The sequence below is a fragment of the Columba livia genome, chromosome 4 (genome assembly GCF_036013475.1).
Source record: "Columba livia isolate bColLiv1 breed racing homer chromosome 4, bColLiv1.pat.W.v2, whole genome shotgun sequence".
Classification (NCBI taxonomy): Eukaryota; Metazoa; Chordata; class Aves; order Columbiformes; family Columbidae; genus Columba; species Columba livia.
In genome coordinates, this window is record NC_088605.1 from 46,600,450 (window position 1) to 46,621,057 (window position 20,608).

General features: G+C 41.9%; 2 protein-coding genes across 28 annotated transcripts in view; both read right to left on the reverse strand.

Annotated features, from left to right (window-relative positions):
* FHDC1 (FH2 domain containing 1) overlaps nt 1-11,830 on the reverse strand; it is a 43,363-nt gene extending 31,533 nt beyond the window's left edge. The window contains exons 1-2 of one of the 5 annotated variants that reach the window (XM_065062674.1): nt 11,455-11,830; nt 976-1,604 (exon numbers count right to left, since the gene is read on the reverse strand). In XM_065062674.1, coding sequence (XP_064918746.1) covers nt 976-1,458 — 483 coding nt within the window. In that variant the 5' untranslated portion in view covers nt 1,459-1,604; nt 11,455-11,830. Of the gene's footprint in view, nt 1-975; nt 1,605-4,144; nt 4,481-5,385; nt 5,992-6,037; nt 6,185-11,454 lie in introns of those variants that run through there. The other 4 variants (XM_065062671.1, XM_065062673.1, XM_005500836.4 and 1 more) reach the window with 4 other exon arrangements.
* Nucleotides 11,831-11,979: 149 nt separating this feature from the next.
* The window catches only part of ARFIP1 (ADP ribosylation factor interacting protein 1), a 45,519-nt gene continuing 36,890 nt past the window's right edge, over nt 11,980-20,608 (reverse strand). For all 23 annotated transcript variants that reach the window (XM_065062733.1, XM_005500834.4, XM_021285375.2 and 20 more), the window contains one exon: nt 11,980-13,560. In XM_065062733.1, coding sequence (XP_064918805.1) covers nt 13,405-13,560 — 156 coding nt within the window. In that variant the 3' untranslated portion in view covers nt 11,980-13,404. The remainder of the gene's footprint in view (nt 13,561-20,608) is intronic.

Sequence of the window (20,608 nt, forward strand, 5' to 3'; positions counted from 1 at the left end):
CTGACTAAAAACTGATACATTGTTACATCTCTTAACCCCTGCCCTCTGTATTTTGTTTACAACCCATCATGTATATAGAAACACACCAGTGATTAGACCTGCATTTCAACCCTCCAATTACTTCACAGAAAGATCACTTAATACAATTCAATTCAGGCTTCACAAAGAGTCTGTTTATAAATCAGGATCTAAGAACTAGAAAAGCTACTTATCAGTTCACTGGAGAGTGTCTTAACCTAAAGTGCTTGGTATCTACCTTCTCACCACCAGAAAAGAAGTAAGTAACAATCTTCAGACCTTCTTGGAAGGTTACTCTAATGTCCAGAAAAAGCAGGACAGATTAAATAAAGTTTCTGTTAGCAGGAAAGCAACATTTATGAAAGTTGAAACCTTAAAATTATCTAAATTAAATAATAAATTCCATCTAAATTAAATAATAAATTCCCTTAATCACTATATTATATTTCCCCACTGTCATACTGGTACTTCCCTTCCTGATATCTCTGGGACACCAAGGGTATATACAGCATTAACTCTTGCAACAGTATTCCCTTTCCCTGCTGCCGGGTGCATGTCTGCATGTAGAACATTTTGTTTGCACAGCAGTCATAGTGGAAGAGCTGAAAAGTTACAATACACCTGTTTCATGCTGAAAACTCAAGGGCTATTCAACACAATAAATACACAGTAAATACAGATGTCTCCAGCTCCCTCCACTTCTTTATATCTATGTTAACAGGTGATCAAATCACAGCACTTAGCAACTTAAAATAATGAAACACTGTTACTTCTTTGAAAAGCAAATGTGTGCCACTAAGGATAAAGTGTTTATCTTCCCCATCGCTCCCCTCCCCTTCAAATCAATACAAATTTGCGTAAGGATGAAACACGACAGAGAAGGAGACAAAGACATGTCAGAATTCACACCAGTTTCTACAGCGTTATGTAAAAGAGAGATTTTACTGCAATTCTTACCTCCTCTTTAGTCTCTTTAAATGAAGACTTTAAAGACCGACTTCTGTGGTCCTGAGGCTTGGTTTCTTCCTGCTGCCCAAAAAGTTCCTCGATTGTCTTTGTATCAATCTGATACTGTGGTCTGGCAGCAATCGTCCAGATATTGTTTTTACCGCGGACTTGTTCTTCGGGGATAGTTTTCCAGAAAAAACTCCGCATTCGTTTTTTTTTGCTGTGGTTGTCGTGCCCATTTACCAGTTGTGGAGGCAGAGGTACGCTTGGCCCAGGCAGCGGAGGAGGAGGGGGCGGTGGGGGCGGTATCCCTGGGGGCAGCGGAGGGGCCGGGGGTGCCCCTGTGAGGGGACATGGCGGAGGGGATGGCGGTGCCGCAGGCTGAGAAAGCTGGGACACTGTCGTCGGGACTTCGCTCATTAATCCCGTTGCAACTGGAATAGCCCCATTTTCTTTATCATTGACCAAGGAGAGACAATTCATAACATGCATTTTATGACCCCTCCGAAGAGGAGAGCGTTACTTCCTCAGATGGGTTTGAAACATTGAAGAGCGAGCACAGCAGCACCGATTTCAGGCACTCTCAAGCCCTAGTCTGCCAGCAGCAGCACAAGGCGGGGCTGTGCCATCTCCACAACCTGCAACAAAGGACAACAGGGACACTCAGATCAGAGAGACTGGAGATCGTCCCTCACACTGAAAAGACACTAAAATTAAGGTATAACAGCTATAAAGCTTTTAATGCAGAAAGGAGCTGTAGTGAATCAGAAGTCTTTCCCAGGGCAATCATATAAAAATTATCCACATCAGGATTTCAAATAACTTTGGGCATCTACACATCAAGAATGTATATAAAAGTAAGAATACCTCTTAATCACCCACAGTAGATACTGAATGCCCCTATTAGTTCAGTGCAAATTTGTAAAAGAACACATTTATCTCAAATGGTTAAAACAAACAAATATTATCTCACTCTTAATTTTAGATTTTCTTGTAAAAGATTATTACACACAGTTAGAAAATGTAAGTACTAACTATGGTACTAGATTGACTAGATCAAACAGATTGTTTGAATCCTTTTAACTCATGGCTTAAATCCAAGCTGCATTAAAATAACGAACAATATGTCAATGACTTAACAATCTAGCCTAATTTACTGCTTTTTTGCCTTTGTATTTTTCCACACAATTGTCGAAAAGAGAAAAATAGTGTACAATCCCTAAACTCTTTATGTTCACTGAGAATAAACTTACAGCATTTGCATTGCACCATTACTGGTCTGCTTACACTACCTCCCAAAATGCACTAAGAGAAGACAAACCGCAGTTCAGTTAAGCTGCCTCTTATAATCTACTTCAGTATCTATGTTAACAGAGACAGTTCAATAAGCAGAGAGGAAGGATAGAGGAGCTGATAGTAACAGTAACCTACACATTCTAAGCTCTGTACATATGCAAAGCCTTAAATATTTAGGAAGTCTTTTACATCTAGATGACCGCAGGAAGCAGCTTAACAGGAATCACAATAATTTTGAGAAATTTTTCTTATATTTTCACCTACTAAATGAGTATGTTGTCATTCACAGTTAACCTTCAAGTAAGAGTATGGCTTCCAAAAAAAGCAGAATTTTGACAAGCCAATTCTATTAAAACAGATTTACTTCATAAGTCTCAGAGAAAACAAATTAAGGTGTTTCAAATACAGACCAAGGAAGAATCCCATGGTTTTACGGAAATTTGTTAGATAGCTCTAAAAAAAATGGGGCATTTACAAAAAAATCAAAGATAACACACATTACAAATTTAGATAGAAGACAGCCCCTGAGCAAAAATCATTTGTAGGAAAGCTCAACAGAAAAAGGTGAAGTAATGCATTGGCACATGAACAATATCAAATCAGAAATTTGGCACTGATTTAGTCGTATGCCTCTTCAGCAGGGTTCACACAGAGCTAAGAGCAATCCAGATCAATTTGATGTTGTGTAATAGTGATGAAAAACCTTCACTATTTTTGCCAGAGTTCCATCATTAGAGTGTACACGAACAAACAGACGCAACTCCCAAAACAAGCCTTAGGGCAAATTCCCTCTTGGTCTGCAAGAGCTCAGCCACTCACAGCTTCACTGAAGTCAATAGAAACCAACACAAAATGATCCACTATACCTTGTTTTCCTCAACCGCTTGCATAGGTAGCATCAAACTCCTCTTTACTGCTTCAGAATTTCTAACCTTATAACTTACATTATCAAGGTATTTACAAGAATAGAAAACACACATAAAAACCTGTATGAGTTTTAAGTCATAGGAATGATGGAAAATATTTTAATGGCAAGGTAAAAAGGGGAAGAGCTACAAAGAAAGTAGACCAGGATAGAGGGTTTCTAATTTAAATCAGCATTAATACCCAGTTGCTATTACAGAGCTCTGTATGTTCATGCCTCTCCTCCCAACTTCATGATCATAGAAACAGAGAGGCATAACAAGGCAGGTGCAAGGTGGTGGAAAGAGATTAAGCACTTAAGCAATTAAGTGTTGCACTAATCTAAAGAAACACTCAACCCAGAAAAATTCTTTTCCTCCCTACCACTTATTTAAAAATGAAAAATGTATTAGCTAGTCTTCCATTGTCACACAGCAGTGTTCAACAGTTCTTATTTTCAGACTTGGGCTCACACAGATTTAAAAAAGAAAGGAGAGACAGGCAGACTGACCAACGGATCATGCCCCTGGGCACTGTGCAAGAACTTCCAAAAAATCTAGATGCTTTAAGAAAAATGGGATCAAATCCTAATGAAACAAAGTTGTAGGTGATGAATCATCAGAGTCCCAGTGCTAACACACAAGAATGGAAAATGACTGATCTCAAACCTGAGTGCTTCTGAGTTGGACAAGAGACACTCCTAGCGAAAGGAGTGGAGAACACAAGAGGAAGAAAACATCCCAACTCAGATGTAAAGATAGACAGGAAAAATTGTGTTCAAGCCAGCCAGCTCTGTACTGCTTTAGATGAAGTAACCATCACCCAGAACCAGGAAAGGGGAACCACCGGCATCTGTAAGGAGGGCATGAAAGGAAAGACAGAGCATGATGTCTAGCACTCAGCTTTGTCTTCTGACAGACAACCACGATGCAGGTGACAGAGGGCACCTGCTGGTAAGAGGATGGTGGTCTCAAGTTACCAGATACTAGAAGACTGGTCAAAATCCCCTTCTCCTGCTGCGTCTGGGAGATGTTCCCGGCTCCCCTGCCGTTGCAGTGGGTAGGAGAGGAGAGACGCCAGCAGCTGGGACCGGCTCTGGACTGCTTGTTGGTATATCGGCAGGTGTCTCCAAGCAGGAAGCACAGCCAGAGGAGGTGGGGAACAACGCAGCCGTTCTGACGGGGAACTACAGGTTACCGAGACACGCCGGGACTGGGATGCATAATAAAACCCGAGCAAAATTTTAACTCCTATGGAGCCTCTTCGCACTTTTCAAAGGATTAAAGAGGAGGAAAAGAAAGAGACCCAAGAACAAACGTTTAATATGTCTCAATTATGCTTAATTATTGCATGTTTGTTATCCAAAACAGACCAAGAAGTACAAGAACTCTCAAGTAACATCTTTACTGCACTTTTTAATTGCATCCATATTTGGCATAAAAGAAATACTTTATTTCTTTGTCTCATTCATTGTTTTAGCCAACCTAATCTAACTTGGAAATATATTTCAAAGTTGGAGGGTGGGGACAACTTTCTCCCCAGGTAAGAGGACAAACGCTCTAAAGTAATTTGTTTCTTGCAAAAAAGGCAGTTGCCACTGAGACGGACATACAACATATTTGCATACACAAATTAACAGGTGAAACGCACAATGTGCTGAAGGGCACCTCATAATGCATACTGCAAGATATTACTCCCTTTAACTCACGCCTAATGTTCTCTGCTGCCCACGTTCTGTCCTCCAAATTCTCATGAGAACAACGCCGATTTTGACACCAAAGCCCAACCACAGCATTTGTATGTCTGGGTCTCAACAACAGCTGTACAAAAAGGTGAGCGGAGCAACCAGTCGCTAACTGTAGATAAAGAAACTGCAAACGCCACCTCGCACAACCAGCCACTGATCTTGCCAAAACGTGTGGGTTACAAAGACACAGCCCGTGCTATTGCAGCAACTTAGCGCTTCACCACTTCACGCGTCCAACAGAGTCCCTCACGGGGCACGGCCTCCCTGCCAGCCTGGCTGGGACGGGAACCCCACGCAGGTTCAGGACACGGACGAGCCGGGCAGTGGGCACAGGGCTCCCACGCCACGCAGGGACTTTACGGCTTCTGCCAGGGCGCTTGATTCTACCTATTTTTTGTTCGGGCTCCCAGCCGCTGCGCTCACCCCGCCGCAGGGATGGGAACACCAGGGGAGCAGCCCTCACTCAGTCTTACCGTCCGACTGTCCGTCCGGAGCGGGTGTCCGTCCGGGGCGCACACAAAGGCCGGGCCGGCGCCTAAACGCCCGCCCAGCCGCCGGGACCGCCCGAGGGGCCCAGAGAGACCCTCAATTCGTAACTCCCCTCAAGCGACGCCGCGGGCCAGGATCGCTGAGGGCTTTTCGGGGGTGACTGATGCGGCTGGACCCAGGGAACAGCCGCGACCCACTCACCTCAGGCTCCCGCCGGACCCCGGGCACCCTGAGGCGTCTCGTCCCGTCCCGCCCCGCCCGCAGGAGCCGCCCGACCCCCTCGCCTTTGCAGGGGCCGGGCGGGGAGCGACGCCCACCCCAACGGCGAGAACCGGAGGTGCCCGCGGCAGCCCCCGCTCCGCCGCACACGCCCGCCGCATAGACAGGGGGCGGCCGGAGATCTAAAAGAAGCAGCGGGGGACGCCGGACCCCGGTGTCCCGCGGGGCGGGGCGCGGAGCCCGCTTCCCCGGCCCGCTCTCCCCTTCGCCGTCTCGGGGAGGCGGACAAGGACCCACACAGGCGGCCGCGACCCCTTCGGCTGCGCCCCTCGGCAGCGCGGAGCCCTCGCGCAGTCAGCGGGAGGCCCTGGCGCAGCCCCCGCTCCGCTCCGCGCCCCTCCCGCCGCCGCCGCTCACCTCCGCGCGCAGCTGAGCCCGGCGTCGCCGCCACCTCCTCCCATCGCGCCGCCGGAGCAGGGGGGGGGGGGCGGGACAGCGCGCAGGCGCGGGCGGGGCCGCGGCAGGTGACAGCGGCGGGAGTGCCCCGGGATCCGCCCGCCCTCACCCGGACCGCGGGGACAGCGCCCCGGCTCCCGCCCGGCACGGCCGCGATACCGGAAGGCTTGCGCGGGAGCGGGGCGGCCCACCGCGGTATTGGCAAGCTCCTGATAAAATTAGTGGTGTATAAGTACACATATGTCATAGACTAGTTTGGGTTGGAAGGAACCTTTGAAGGCTATTTAGTTCACCCCCTCTGCAATGAGCAGGGGCATCTTTAGATCAGGTTGCTCAGAGCCCCGTCCAGCCTCGCCTTGAATGGCTCCAGGGATGGGGCATCCACCACCTCTCTGGGCAACCTGGGCCAGTGTTTCACTACACTAATTGTAAATAATTTCTTCCTCCTGTGTAACCTGAACCTCCTCCCTTTTAGTTTCAAACCATTACCCCTTGTCCTGTCATAACTGGCCCTGCTAAAAAGTCTGTCCCCGTAGGCCTCTTTTAAGAACTGAAAGGCCACAATACAGTCTTCCCCAGAGCCTTTTCTTCTCCAGGCTGAACAACCCCAACTGTCTGAGCCTGTTCTCAGCCCCCTGATCATCTTGGCGGCCCTCCTCTGAACCCTTTATCTCATATCTGTATTTCATCTCATACCACTCTCTCATTTACCACAAACTATCACTGAAATCGCAGCAACTATTTCTATAGAAACAGGACAGCAGTACCATCCATCAGTCACACTCCCAGCTAGAAGGAATGGGCTCCCTTCCCAACTGAAGCCAGGCAAGCATCCCCTTTTCCAGCCCCAAGCCCTGCCCGCCAACTCAGCTGAGCAAGCCTGCTGGGAGCAGGTAGGCAGGACAGGCATGCCAACATGGCTCCAGCCTCCAAAGTGAACAGTGTGAGAGAACTTCAGATAAATCTAAAATGTGATCGCAGCCCTGGGTTATGTCACACTACACAGCTCACATGGCTTGTGGACACCTGAAAGCCAAAGCACCATCCACAACTTATAGTTTAGAACAATGTATGTGTTTGTTGTATTTTGCTGAGAGATTCAATCACATTTCAAAAACAAAACCAAAAAGAGTGAAGGTGAAGAACTTCACTCAAGTAAACAGTCGCAGCTGCAAGGAACAAGCACAGCCCACACCCCACAACACTACTTTTTACAGGAGGTCAGTTCTGAGGCAGAATCAGAAATATTTCCTTGCCTGAGAACAGAGGGAGAAAAAAACCTCACCTCCAGCCTTGCACAATCAGCTTTTGAGCTGAGCACATGAGAGAGAAAACAACACGTTGGCAAGGCCAGGGGTGGGAAGGCAGGAAGACAGAAGCGTGTCTCACCTCAGCGTGGGGTGCTGAACCTGCACCCTGCTGCCTCTGCCTGGGGCTCAGGAGGCAGGAACCGGAGGCAGAGCAGGAGGCCAGGCAGCATCCCCCAGCCCTAGAGTCTAGGCCTGTGGATGCTGAGGTTACACCATCCTGGCTTTTGCAGCCAGAGATCTCACCTACTGGTTTGGCAAGACGGCTTGTTTCATTTTAAAAAAAAAAAAAAAAAAAAAAAGGAGAATTTAAGGAATGCAATGTCAGAACCTGCTCATTTAAAGCTCAAAATTCAGTGAGTGGAAGCAGTTCAGCTGCAGTAAATGGCAATTCACATCATGTCACACATCTGCGCTTGGCAGGGCTAGTGGCAGCTGGGGAGGACACACTCAGCCTTGGGCCAGCACAGACGTTCCTCGAGAGTGTTGGGTCACCCCCGAGGTCATCGGCGAGGAAGCGCATTGCCGCTCGGACTGTAGCTGCTTGTGTTGGAACCAAAGAGGTTTGTTTTCATTGCTGCCAGTCACGAGCACAAATGTTCACTCGAACAGACGGAAAGACCAAGCCAAATAAGAGACTTGCATAATAGTTTTGTATTAAAAAAAAAAAAAAAAACAACCACACAACACCAAAACCCAGACAGTGCAGAGGACCTGGGAGCCAGTCCAGATGTAAAGTTAAACTCTTAACTTTTCCTCACCCTGTGGGTTTTTTCCCCAGAACTTTTCCAAACACAATGTTAGCAAATTAATTTTAAATTTTTAGCTCCCTGCCCACCTCCCACCTCCCCCCATGTCTCCCCACCCACAGCAGGCAAAGATTTTGCCCACATGGCTAAAATTCATCCACGTTACAAACAACTGAAAACAGGTCTTTACAGTAGGAACTATTAAGCAACATTAATAATAGGTAGATTGAGCAGCCCCACCTATAATAAGCAACAAATGCACCTCCCTAGAACAGATAGCACTTAGGTGGGTTGGTGTACTATGAAAACAAATCCAATTGTTAATATTTTAAGATTTCTAGTAAACAAAATGCTCAAGACAGTTTTCAAGATTACTGCTTCTCTTAAGGCTTTTTTTTCTTATGACAGTAAAAAAGTGTTTTGTAAATTCTGCTTTTCTTTAGAGCACAAAGAACAAATGCTTTAGGCTGAACACGAATTTAGTGATCAAACAGATCTAATGGGAACAAAGTAAGTTATACCACCTGAACAAAAGCTGTCATCATCTTCATTATAAGCCCTCATTTTTACAGTGTTTGGACAAAGGCAGGAGAGGAAGTTAATTGTGACACTCTCGTCACCTTAAAACCAAGTTCTGTTTGGTTTCAAAATGAGGCACTGTGGTAGTTAACCTCTTGAAACAAAACCCTGCAATCAATTACCACTATCACATAAAACTAGTATGATGCATACACATATGCAAGAAAAGCAAATCAAGACTGAACAGGCAACACTAGTTTTCAGCATTATTTAACTCGTTTGAATTTACAGCCTTGAGTATTCTTTAAAAGGCAGCAAGGTGCATAATTTTTTTAAAAAATTAGCACAGTAGGACATAACATTTGTTAAGAACCATTTACTAGGAAAACATTGTTGATTGCTGAACTGTTCCTGACTGAACCAATGGATTTATGCTGGCACAAACAGTAATAACAGGGCAAACCCCAACTAAAATTTGTTTCAGGTTTACTCTGTTCTATATCTGATCTCTGCACTTAATTAAGAAATATTATCATACAGCCACAATGGTACCTAAGTTCTACCAACCAATGATGCAAGGAAACTTTGGAAAGATACTCCTGATCTCTTTTTCTGCTTCTCCTTGAATATCAAATATTCCATTTTTCCAATAGCTGTTATCTTTAAAATTGGTTCTCATAAAGAGATGAGCCAGATTATGTTTGCTCAGGAAACAGTTTTTTTATCTACAGTGATTACAAAAAGTTGAACATATATTTTGCTGAGCATAAGTATCTAACAGAAATACACTGTCAACAGCAGAACAGCACAGAATTGCTGCTCCTGCCTACTTAATTTTTTTATTTTTTTATTTTTTTTAGAAAGTCAGCTGAAATGTAAAAAGTAATGCTTTTGTGCCAGCATGCTCAGCTGTAGGAAGCAAGAGATTTGCAAACCATAGATTGTGCTTTTATGCCCAAAGCTGTTGCTCTGCAAGGTTCATATGCTGCTTCTCTGCATTTGAGTATAGGGACTCTGATTAAACAGCAACACATCATTTTTCCTTTCCACTGCAGCTCTACCAATTCACACCATCCTTCTCCAAGGCTACTTGCTACTCTAATGCTACAGGATAAGGTACTTCTTTCATTAATTTCAAACTATTGCTATGGTGACACACCCCATCTACCTGGCCACCTGGTTCCCATATAAGGACTAACAGAAATTAAAAGACCTCGGTGAAAATAGGTGCAGTGAGGCAAATCTGCCATCACAGACACAGAAATGTGCTTTGACACCACAACATGCAAAGACCACATATGTCAAGAGCTACTAACAACAAGTAGTAAGAAAGAGAACAATGAAATATAAACTAAGCAACAGTCAGCTCCTCTGCAGATCTTCTCATCAAAAAAAGAAACTTTCAGTTTGATACAACTTAGCTGCCAGTTGTTGGATAATTTTGGGGTGGGGGCAATCACGAAATATGAAAAGATTAATTACTAATTTAAAAATTCTGCGACTAGTACAACCTCCACATCAAGCATGCAACATAGAAAAGATAACCAGACTTTAAAAGAAAGCCCTAAAGATAATTGCAGATGAGGAATGCTAAATAATTATAATACCTTATGATTCTTGTAACACCACAATAAGGAAGAAGAGTAGATAAGCATAAAATACAAACTGAACATGCCCCCCCACCGCTTCAGTTCAAAACAGAGTTGAGGTGAACGTTTAGCTTTCCTTTTATATTACTTTGATCATTTTCTGAGGCAGAGACAGAACAGAGATAAGGTTGCTGGGAAAACCAGTTGACAGAAGATTGAAATCAAGCTGTTACTTTAATGATACTGCTGTGTTACTATACTTGTATACTTATTTCTCTTCAAATATAAGTATAGGTAAATTTTATAACCAGAAGATTCTTTGTATGGACTTGACAAAGCATGAAGCATGCCAAAGAGCATTTTTACGGCAGAAGAGCTGTTTGCAGAATTCATACAAACAAAATAACAGGAGCTACAAGTTTCAAACAAGCCAGGAGTGCAGGTAACTTACAGTATGGTCATTGAGAAAGGAAACAGCTCCCTGAGTCCCTGTTTGGCAGAGCAGGTAAAAGAGCACATTTGAAACACTATTAATGGCTTTAAATTCTTCCTGAGAAACCTCACACAACACTAGAAGCACTAATGTGACAGAGATGAAATGCTTCACAGACAAGACTCCACTAGGTGGGTACAGCCCCCTTGCCAAACAAACAAACAAAAAATTCCACCCTGCCAACTGCCTATCCAGATTAACGCCAGCATTACCACCTTAAGACATTTACACAGCTTTTTTGTTACCATCAGAAAACCTGACAACCATAATTACTTTCCATTAGAAAATTCAGCAGTATCTTCTTTGTATGATCTCCATAAGCAAAAGTTTCTAAATTTCATTAGGTCTAAAGAGCTAACTTCAAATATAAAACATTAGCTTGAATTATTTCATAAGCACGTATATTTGAATGGGGGCAAAGAAAGTTAAAGTACTACAGAAGGTAATCAGGTTAATATCGTATCAATCAGCTGAACACATAACCCTCTTCACTGAAGCTATCAATTAGAACAATCGCTTCAGTGAGCAAAACGGAAATCATTATTCCTCCCCCTGCTATTAAACAATACAGACAGATTTTAGTGAGTAATCTCTTGTCCAACCTTTCCTTCCAGGTGAAGAGACTCTAGCAGTTCTAAGCCATTGCAGAAGTTTGAGGGTTACACAATGCCACAGGGCTCGTTCCAGCATAAGGCAGTTTTAGATTCAAGTTTACTCTTACCATTTCTGACAGATCAGGTTCCTTCTGCACAGGGACCATCCTCAGCAAGAGAAGCGTGAATCTGAGCTAGAAACCAATAGAGAGCGTTCCATATGTACCCTTTTCCTATAGTGTTCTGAAAGCTGATATTCCAGTTGCAGTCAGTAGGTTTGCATTCTTCATCCCTGCTATAATGCTGCTATTTGCATTTCCTAGTCAAATGTAGAGTCATACAGCTAACTGCTTTCTTGCACCATCACACCATATGCATGCCAAGTGGAAGCCAACAGCTTCCTAAGAGTTGTAAACTTAATAAAACGTCCTTTAAAAGTTCAAGTCAAGAATTACAATATACTGTCAGATTTGTTTCACTTTGAGTTTACATTCAAGTTGAACTTGCACCTTGTTAAATCATCCTGAAATAAGCATTACCACCTAGTAATGCTTTACCAGAAATTCTTGGCCAGGGGTAGCAACTCAGAACAACAGGACTATGCTTTCACTGCAGAAGCTCCGTTCTACTCTTAACCATCACAAGTCAACAAGTTTGACTGCAAACACCTTTAATATGAATACAAAATTCACATAGGATATACATTCTGGGGAATGTATGAACTATTACAAGAGATTCTGACAGAACAAAAACATAAAGAAGGCTCTGTCAGCCCAAGAATGTAATGAGGAATGATTAAAAAGTTTGATTTACAGTTACATTACAGTTGTGTTAAGCACTGAAACTTTAAGAATGTCAGCTGAAAGGCATTTGAACATACAGTACATAAATCATACAATCCACACCGTTTTAAGTAACACATCTGAAGTATTTCATTTTACTTAACAGAACACAAAGCAGCGTAACATGTGCAAATGAAGACTCCAATATATTGAATTTTAAATGTCTATGATAAAATTGACACAATTTTACACAAAAGGACTGAACGATTGATGGAGAAATTAAAAAAGTATCCTCCATGTTACTCCCATTACTGAAGTATGCTTTCCAATTAAACAGAAAAACCATTCTGGCCTCTGTCAAAATCATACCTGTCCATGAAGGTTAACTAAAAGCTTTAACTTGCTCTAAGTGTACAATGAAACAGTATTTTTACATAGTCTCATTCCCCTTGGGGGGAACTGACAAACCATTATGCAAAGGGTTCTTGGATTATGTACACTGTTGGAAAATACTATCTTATAAAAAGGCACATACCTGTGATTTAAGGCTAGTACGGTATTTGTTTCATAGAGAAAGTAAAATTTTAAATGAAATTAGTACACTGCATGGTTGGCCTCAATCAGCAAACCACTTGGTGCAAAGCAAAAATGTGTGCTTCGAAGCCTCAGACTGACAGTGATTCTTGCTTTAGTGTTTTCTTTTTTAAACCTATGATGGAAAGGTACATCTTTTAAAAAGACATTTGCTGCAATTCCACTAGTCAATGAGCCATCTGCTACTGTTGCCTTATATGCAGATATTGCATATAGGCCTTAGATTATTAATCTGCAAAATATTGTTTTAACTCTCTCCTTTTTAAAAGTCATACGAAAATTACTAAAGACATTTTCTATATTCATCTATAAAATATCAGATGTCGCTACAAATTATGTAAACCTCCATTTGGGAATATTTTGACTAGCCACCAAAATGACCAGAAATCACAAATATAATTTGTCAGTGCAAATCTATAATAGTTTTCTTTCCCTTCCCTCCCTCCCCCTTCCCCATTACAGAAATAACCACTAACCTTCACATACAAAAGGAGTGCTCTGTATTTGAAACGACAGAAATTATGTCTGGTTACCTTAAAGTCACCCACTTTCCCACCAAATTCAGTTTTACAGTATTATAAAAGGGGAAAAAATTAAAGCTGTCTGTGCAAGAATCACTACAACAGTCCTTCAACCCCAACCCTTAATTATTATTAGATTTAAAGATTTTATGTTAACATTGGGTCCTCTTCTCTCATCTGATTACTGTTCTTCAAGCCAGGATGGGGCATCTGCTCCAGGAGTTTTCAATTTGATGTGGAACTGTTTAAGTGTCTGTTCAAGCTGCTTTTGATTCCCAGCAAAGTATGCCGCAATGGCATTGTGGAACAGAACAAGCTGATTGTGCAATACCTTAACCTGCAGGCAAGGACAGAAATGGATTAAGAGGAGGCAGATGTTAACAACATCACAGGTCAGTTATAGAAAATAAAGTATTTGAGATGCTAAGACTTCATACAAGTTTATTTAATACAAGTTAAAAACCACAAATCCAAATTTCAAAGTTCTTTAACATTAAGGCAATTTTGAGTTTTCATAAGGTATGCCTAATAGTCAATACCAACTCAGTATGCATGGATCAAAGCAATTCACGAAACAGAATATTATCAAATATCAAACACTTGATTACAAGCACTTGTTTCATTGAAATTAGATGTCAAACCTCTGTTTAAGACACCCACCTGCAGACCAAATAGATTTCTGTAAGACAGTACATGACAAATGCATTATCTAAGTATACAGTTCATTTATTTGCCTCCCCTTTCAGAGTTGCTGTTTTCCAGCTCGCACATACCCAAGTTAAATGAAACTGATGTGTTTTTTTCCCAGCAATATTTCTCATCCCTCTTCTGTAACACCAGATTATTTACAGAACTTGGTCAATACCTACAACCATCTGTGCAAAGTAGTCATGAAACACACAGGTCACAGCACTAATCAAGACTCAGGGAAAAAAGCAGAGGAGTGGCTGGAGGGCATCACTGTTACTCTCCTTCCATCTGGTCTATGATGACAAGCCATAGCATTGATGAATTTAAAGCTGAACAAATGTTATGTTTCCATCCCAGCACAGCAGTAAACTCAAAGTTATGAATGATGAACAGTAGTATGCTAAAAAAGGCAGCTGCCCATCTTCTCTCGCAGCCAAAACCTGCCCTTTTGGTTCTTGAGCGTGTGTTCAGCCCAGCAACACCTCGCTCTTCTGTCAGAGCCCGAATCCCTACGGTGGTGACCCTGTGCCTTTTTCCAGCTACAAGACCCTGAGCACAGCAGCATTTAGCCAACACACAAGAGAACAGAGGAACAGGGCAGCTGATGGGTCCAAAGGGAGAATGTGGTAGTCAGCAGATTTAGCTTTCTCTGCCCAAATTGTGGATCACTGCCCTGTCTGTCAGCACAACCCACAAGGAGAAGTCTACTCCTGTCATGCTAGGAAGCAAAACTGTCCTTGGGCCAGGCTTGGCCTGTGCCTACCAGCTGACCATGCTTGTTTCAACAGGTCATCTGGCTAACGTGCTTCTCTGAAATGCATGCGACTCAATATAAAGATCCTTTATTGCCTTAATTTAAGAAAGTATCTCCAATTTAAAAAACCAACATGTATTAGGTATGCTGTTACACCAGAAGAATGTAACATCTACGCTATTACACAGAAATGTAATAATACACTTTTAAAACACAATACTTTGAGAAAAAAGGGCTGAGCATGCATGCACGTGCATGTAGATGTAAGTAAAAGTTTAGCAGTAAAAGTTGACATTTTTTAAGGAGTATACAACAAATTTTTTTACAAATAGTCTCATTTCATGAATTAGATTTTGCCCATGAACTGATGACTGTACAGACCTTTGTATCCTACTTGAGTGATAAACTCTCTTTGATGACACAAATTTTTTCTAAGTTGCTCCGACAATTTGAAAACTGGTATTCCTGTGTTTTCTCCCCTAATAATTCAGGCTAATTTAAACTTAATAGATGTGAAATAATAGGCTTTTTGCCTCATTAACAGTGTAAAATGGTAGGTTCTTCCATCAAAAGGATCTCCAACAAGAAACATGAGAGAAGCAGGTATGGGTAGAAAGGAGTCTGCAGTACATATCTGATCTCAGCAAAGTCTTTTTCATTTACAGTAGAAGACTTCACCAAATTCATGAGGTCCAGACACTTTAAGAGATGTAGAATATAGCTAACTACACTTGTTCAACAAACTTACAGTTCATCTTTTCAGAGTCACGTAAGATGGCCTCTTTCAGTTCACGTGGGAAAAGTAGTATATATATATACTTATATTTTTTTGTATGTATAAAAATGTGTATTTTAATCTCAAAAATATTAAGTGACACAAGTGGAAAATATCAGAATACCACCAAGAGTTTGCTTTTAAAAGTCAAGAGCAAAAAATTTAGCAAGTACAGTTTTTTTCTTGAGCAGATTCTTTCATCATTGACACACAAAGTTTCACACAGTCCAAGCTAGTTCCAGCACATTATTAAAATGCCACAAGAGTTTTATTCATACCATTTGTAGGAACTCAAATAAAACAAGGGTAATTGATACACTGTCCCAGCCCAAGTTCATCAATTTGAGGCTAAATCAGTACTTCCTTAGGGGTAGCTTTTAACATAAAGCTTTTGTGAACTGCCCTGAATTCTCCTGATAATTTTATAAATTCAGTCAGGCCCAGGCTTCAAGTACGTGTGCACACACACACACACACACACACACACACACAGGCGCAGGAATTCACAACGTAGAGGCAGATGATTTGGGCTGAAAAAATGTTTTGTTTTGGTGGGGTTTTTTTTGAGCTACCAGAGCTACCTCTTTGCATGAGGTTCAATCCCCACACCAGAACTACCTCCTCATAGTCTAAATTTCATGATCATTATCAAACTAGTTGCAGAGGTTCAAGATGTTACAATTTCCTCTCTCCTCCTTCAGAAGCTAATTGCTAAGTGAATCCCAAAAGTGATGGTGGGACCTTGTTATCCGTAGCTACATTCAGGCAACTTTAAATTTCTAGAAAAAGACCACTTAAACTGCCTGACACTGTACAATGAAGCTCTACAACAAAGCAGCAGCCAGCTAAGAGAAAAGTGAAAAAGCTGGAACATCTCAAATCACCTGATGGCCACTGCAAAACCACCTGCAATCACAGCTAAGAACTGAATGACATGTATTCACTTAAAGCCAAGTTCAAACCTAACCAGTTTTCCCATGAAAAGAATCTCAGCCTTGCTCACTCCTGTCTCCAGCCACTGATTCCCACTTTCACGCTGTTTCACCTTAGCCCTCTGTTGGCAAAACATTAATGCAGTTATGTAGTCAGTTGGATCAGATATAGATTAAAACTAACCAGACAACAATGTATTTGCTTTAACCTGCATCAGCTCCCCAATCTGATTCTCTGCACAGCTGCAAAAACACTTTTGTAAGCACAAGAAAGCAGGCAACGTGTGGGAAGGGGGACAGGGGAAGGGCAGCAGACTATTAAGGGACCACTTTTTTTGTGCAGCAAAGCCTTGAAGACCACGGTGTTAAAAGCCAACTCTTCTATTCCAGTGAATAAGCATTTGAAGATTCATCTTTCATTAAAAGAATCTTAATGCTATGCTGCTAAAATACAGATTCCAGTGTATGACTAGCATGCCTGTCAAAAAGCCATCATATTTTACAGTTTAATATAACTTAAAATCACTGTTCCTTGTTAATTAATTACATACATCTATTTGTTCCTAATTACTAGCAGAGTAAGCACTCCATAATAGACTTGGCAAAACAAAACTGAAGTTTGTGGATAAGCATAAGAAATGGGCATGCGCTAAACAGAAGACTTAGATTTCACATACAGAAGGTACTGTAGTTTGAATTTGAGTTTTCACATTTCCTCTGGATGCTCTTAACATTTAATTTCTTTCTGAATGTTGTCCTCTTCCCTCCACCTCCCTCTGAACACTGCATTTTCCACGGCAGAGTGAATACAGATTTCTTTATATCCAACCTCATTCAGACTGTTTCAGCCATTTCAACAGCCAGAACTACCCCTGTTCTATCTTTCTGTTACATTGTTCCTCCTCACAACCATCAGAATCCTCTCCCTCGTTATCTTTATCTGAAGTTACTTGGTCTGAACAGTTATTTCATCTGTGTTTCCATTAGACTGCATATTGCTTTCATTTGCAGAGGAAAGCATTTAAACACCAAACTCCTGAAGCACAATTCACAGAAATGCATTCAATTTCTTTCTTTACACAGAGAGATTTGACATTTCTCAAGTGCATACATGAATAACAGTTTTTCCTTTCTCAAAATAATGCCTTTTCAAAAAAATTTCAGTGGCAGAAATCTTCAAGCTAAGAACAGGACACCATCCCTATTAAAAAAAGTTATCTATTCGTAAGCTACAGATTTTGATTGTAGCTATTCTTATATGCCACAATGCCACAAATTTCTACACAACTCTGCCAGCTGGGGATAGCACTAACTTCAAACCCAGGCACTATAATGAAAGTGAACAGAAATCTTGTATATCTTGGTTTTACAGACAGAAACTTGCAATCCCAGCTTGTCAAGGTTTAAGGCAAGGTGGCAATAAACCATGGCAGACGCTCCCTGTTATCCCCTCACTTCCCGCCACCCCTTTCCTTTAGATGGGAAAGATGACTGGAAAGATAAGAATAAAGGAAAAGAGACTTAGACTTCAAGTTGGAGAGTTTTAAAGGGTTTTACTAATGCTACTAATAGAGAATATATATACAAAATATACAAAATCACTCTCAAGTGCTCAATGTGGAGTCAGCATCACTCCAGCAGCAGAGCTGGGTGTGCAGAGCTGGCGGCTCCAGCAGGTGCAGCTCAGGCCCCTGGAAGTCATGGGCAGGACTGCACAGCAAACCTGAACCTGGTTGCAGGGATGCAGGGCCTGAGGCCTGTAGGACACAGACAGACAGACAGGGTCCTCTATGGATGCCAGCCATGGTCGAAGAGAGAGTGACCCTCATGATCACCCTCTTATATAGGGGGTATGACGATTATGGGATGGAATACTTCCGTTGGTCAGTTCTAGTCACCTGTTCTATCCACCCCTCCTCAAACACGCCCCTCTCACAATGGAATGTGGGAAAACTTCTGTCTTTCTTGGCTACCATAGTAATAAATCTAAACATGAGCTTCTTCAGCATTCCGTTGGTCTCTTATCAGCACCAAGTAGAGCATCCTAGGAAAAATATGCAGGCTAAAGCTCAGAAATGTACAGCCACCTAGAAGAACTTAGCTGAAAGAAAAATCACTAAAAGAGAATCAGTTTTGTTTTTAACAAAATCAGGACACAGCTTTACTGTATCACAAAATCACAGAATGTTAGGGAATGGAAGGGACCTCAAAAGATCATCTAGTCCAATCCCCCTGCTGGAGCAGGAACGCCTAGGTGAGGTCGCACAGGAACATGTCCAGGCGGGTTTTGAATGTCTCCAGAGAAGGAGACTCCACAACCTCCCTGGGCAGCCTGTTCCAGTGCTCTGTCACCCTCACTGAGAAGAAGTTTCTTCTCACATTTAAGTGGAACCTCCTGTGTTCCAGTTTGTACCCACTGCCCCTTGTCCTATCATTGGTTGTCACTGAGAAGAGCCTGGCTTCATCCTCATGACACTCATCCTTTACATATCTGTAAACATTAATGAGGTCACCCCTCAGTCTCCTCTTCTCCAAACTAAAGAGACCCAGCTCCCTCAGCCTTTTCTCATAAGGAAGATGCTCCACTCCCTTAATCATGTTTGTTGCCCTGCACTGGACTCTCTCCAGCAGTTCCCTGTACTTCTTGAACTGAGGGGCCCAGAACTGGACACAATATTCCAGGTGTAATTTAATTCTCTGAACCTTTGGGGGCTTTTAATTGAAATATTAACATATTAACCCAGGAGAAGAGGTACAAAGAGACTGCAATAACAGAATGCCTTTTTTACCCTAAACATAGGGCCAGCTGGATTATGGCTGTTTGGTGACATTAGCAGCAACACAGATCAACCAGAGCCCACCAGCCAGTTAAACTGCTTTGCAGTGACAGCTTGAATCACCTCCCAGTTTTCCATGCTCTGCTCATATGTCATGCTTAACCAAATATGGGACAAAACTTTTGAGTGGGAACATAATTGAGTGCATTTAGTGGAGGCATAATTAGAAAAGAGCATCTATGATTCTGTTTTGACATTAATTTGTCAGGCAAAAAATATACCATTCTTTTTAATGTTTAATATTGGTCAGACTGTAAAAACATTTATTGAGAGATAATAAACTGATTTATCTAATCTAAAATTAAATCCCAAATTGCTTAATTGCTTTGCTATGGTGAGGTTTCATTACACAATTCTGTTTTCAACACAGAAGTGATAATAACAACTAAGCTTGAGACTACACTGTACACTACATCCTGCATCTATGTATATAAAACTTGAAGTCAAAAGTTTTACAATCTACAACAGAAAAAATTATACAGCTACCATAACCATTTTCCTACCTAAAAAGGCTTCTCTAATCAGAATAAATATTAATTCACATCTGGACTCACCACCATGATAATATGTATTAATAAAGTTGATGATTAGAGATTTGCATGTTCTAGTAAATCATGAGTCTGGCAAGGCCATGCCTTGATACAGCTGCTCAAATACTAACCTTCATTTGCCTTGTATGCAATAAGCCTGCAACAACACAGGCCTTCTAAAACAGGCTACAAAAAGGCCCTTTGTGAGAGACTGAGTAAAACCAGTATTTTGTTCATCTGATCTTCCTCTATTTTGATCTCCCATTCTATTAAATGGGCACTAACATGGTGCTGGGGACAGACGCACAAAATGGAACGTTCCCATTACTAAGGATCTAGTATCAGTATAAACAGTATAATCCCCTCCCCAGGACGACTGTATCAACTTAACAATATCAAAATTGCACTTGGGAGTTCAGCATCGTATCTGGTCTTCAGTTTACCCACTCCCTAAACGGTGCTACTCCCACAGCAGAAGGGGCTGTCTTCCTCCTCCTTCCTGTTAGGCGCACGCTGTACTTCTAGCTGTTTAGATTATGCTGGATCATAGCAATGGTTACAATGTACCTTTGGAAAAAGCAGAACATCTGAGATTATCAAATCTAACTGAAATTTAAATCTAGTTCTTATGCTCTTCATTCTATACTTATTGAGTTTAAAATCCTTTAAAATCTAAAAAGTAGTTGACTTAAGAGCAGTCACATATTTTGTATGCAGCCAGAAATTAAAAGTAATGTTTATCATAGTAATGTAGCTGTCTGGCAAATCAATTGTGCATTCCAATTTCTTAATACTACCCACAGGACAAGTATGAGGTCTAACAGGAGCTCCCCTCCGTTGACTTTAATGAAAAAAAATGGTTGACAC